Consider the following 426-nt stretch of genomic DNA (forward strand, 5'->3'; position numbering starts at 1 on the left):
CGGTGAGCGGCCGCAGCAGCCGGGAGCGTTGCGGTGCTGCCGCGAGCCCCTCTCTCCCTGCGCCGGCAGAAATTTTATAAACTTCGGCTACTTAAAAAAAAAAAAAAAAAATCTTTGGGGTCAATTTTCCACTTGTGCCTGTAGCTCTTGAACAAGTACTTTTATGGTTCCTCCTAGCACACAGGATTTATCTGCAGCTCTGTGAAGGGCTTTTACATTTAATCCAGCGCTGAAGTAGTAATTTGTCGCCGGCGCTCCCTAGCAGGCTTTTCTTTTAATTTAGCCGGGATGCGGGCCCTTTGTGCGGGCTAATCTGCGCCGCACAATGCCGGGCACCTCGGCGCTGCACCTCAGATGTCCTCGCCGGCCGAGCGAGGGGACGTGGCGGTGAGTGCCTGGCGGGGGGAAGGGGCTGGGGGGGGGGGG

General features: G+C 56.8%; 1 protein-coding gene across 3 annotated transcripts in view; it reads left to right on the plus strand.

Annotated features, from left to right (window-relative positions):
• The first annotated feature begins 154 nt into the window (after positions 1–154).
• The window catches only part of LOC108445713, a 29,697-nt gene continuing 29,425 nt past the window's right edge, over positions 155–426 (plus strand). For 2 of the 3 annotated variants that reach the window (XM_017730441.1, XM_017730442.1), the window contains exon 1: positions 175–387. In XM_017730441.1, the coding sequence (XP_017585930.1) occupies positions 326–387 (62 nt within the window). In that variant the 5' untranslated portion in view covers positions 175–325. Of the gene's footprint in view, positions 388–426 lie in introns of all 3 variants that reach the window. The other variant, XM_017730440.1, reaches the window with a different exon arrangement.

The sequence above is a fragment of the Corvus brachyrhynchos genome, unplaced genomic scaffold (assembly GCF_000691975.1).
Source record: "Corvus brachyrhynchos isolate BGI_N302 unplaced genomic scaffold, ASM69197v1 scaffold133, whole genome shotgun sequence".
Taxonomy (NCBI): Eukaryota; Metazoa; Chordata; class Aves; order Passeriformes; family Corvidae; genus Corvus; species Corvus brachyrhynchos.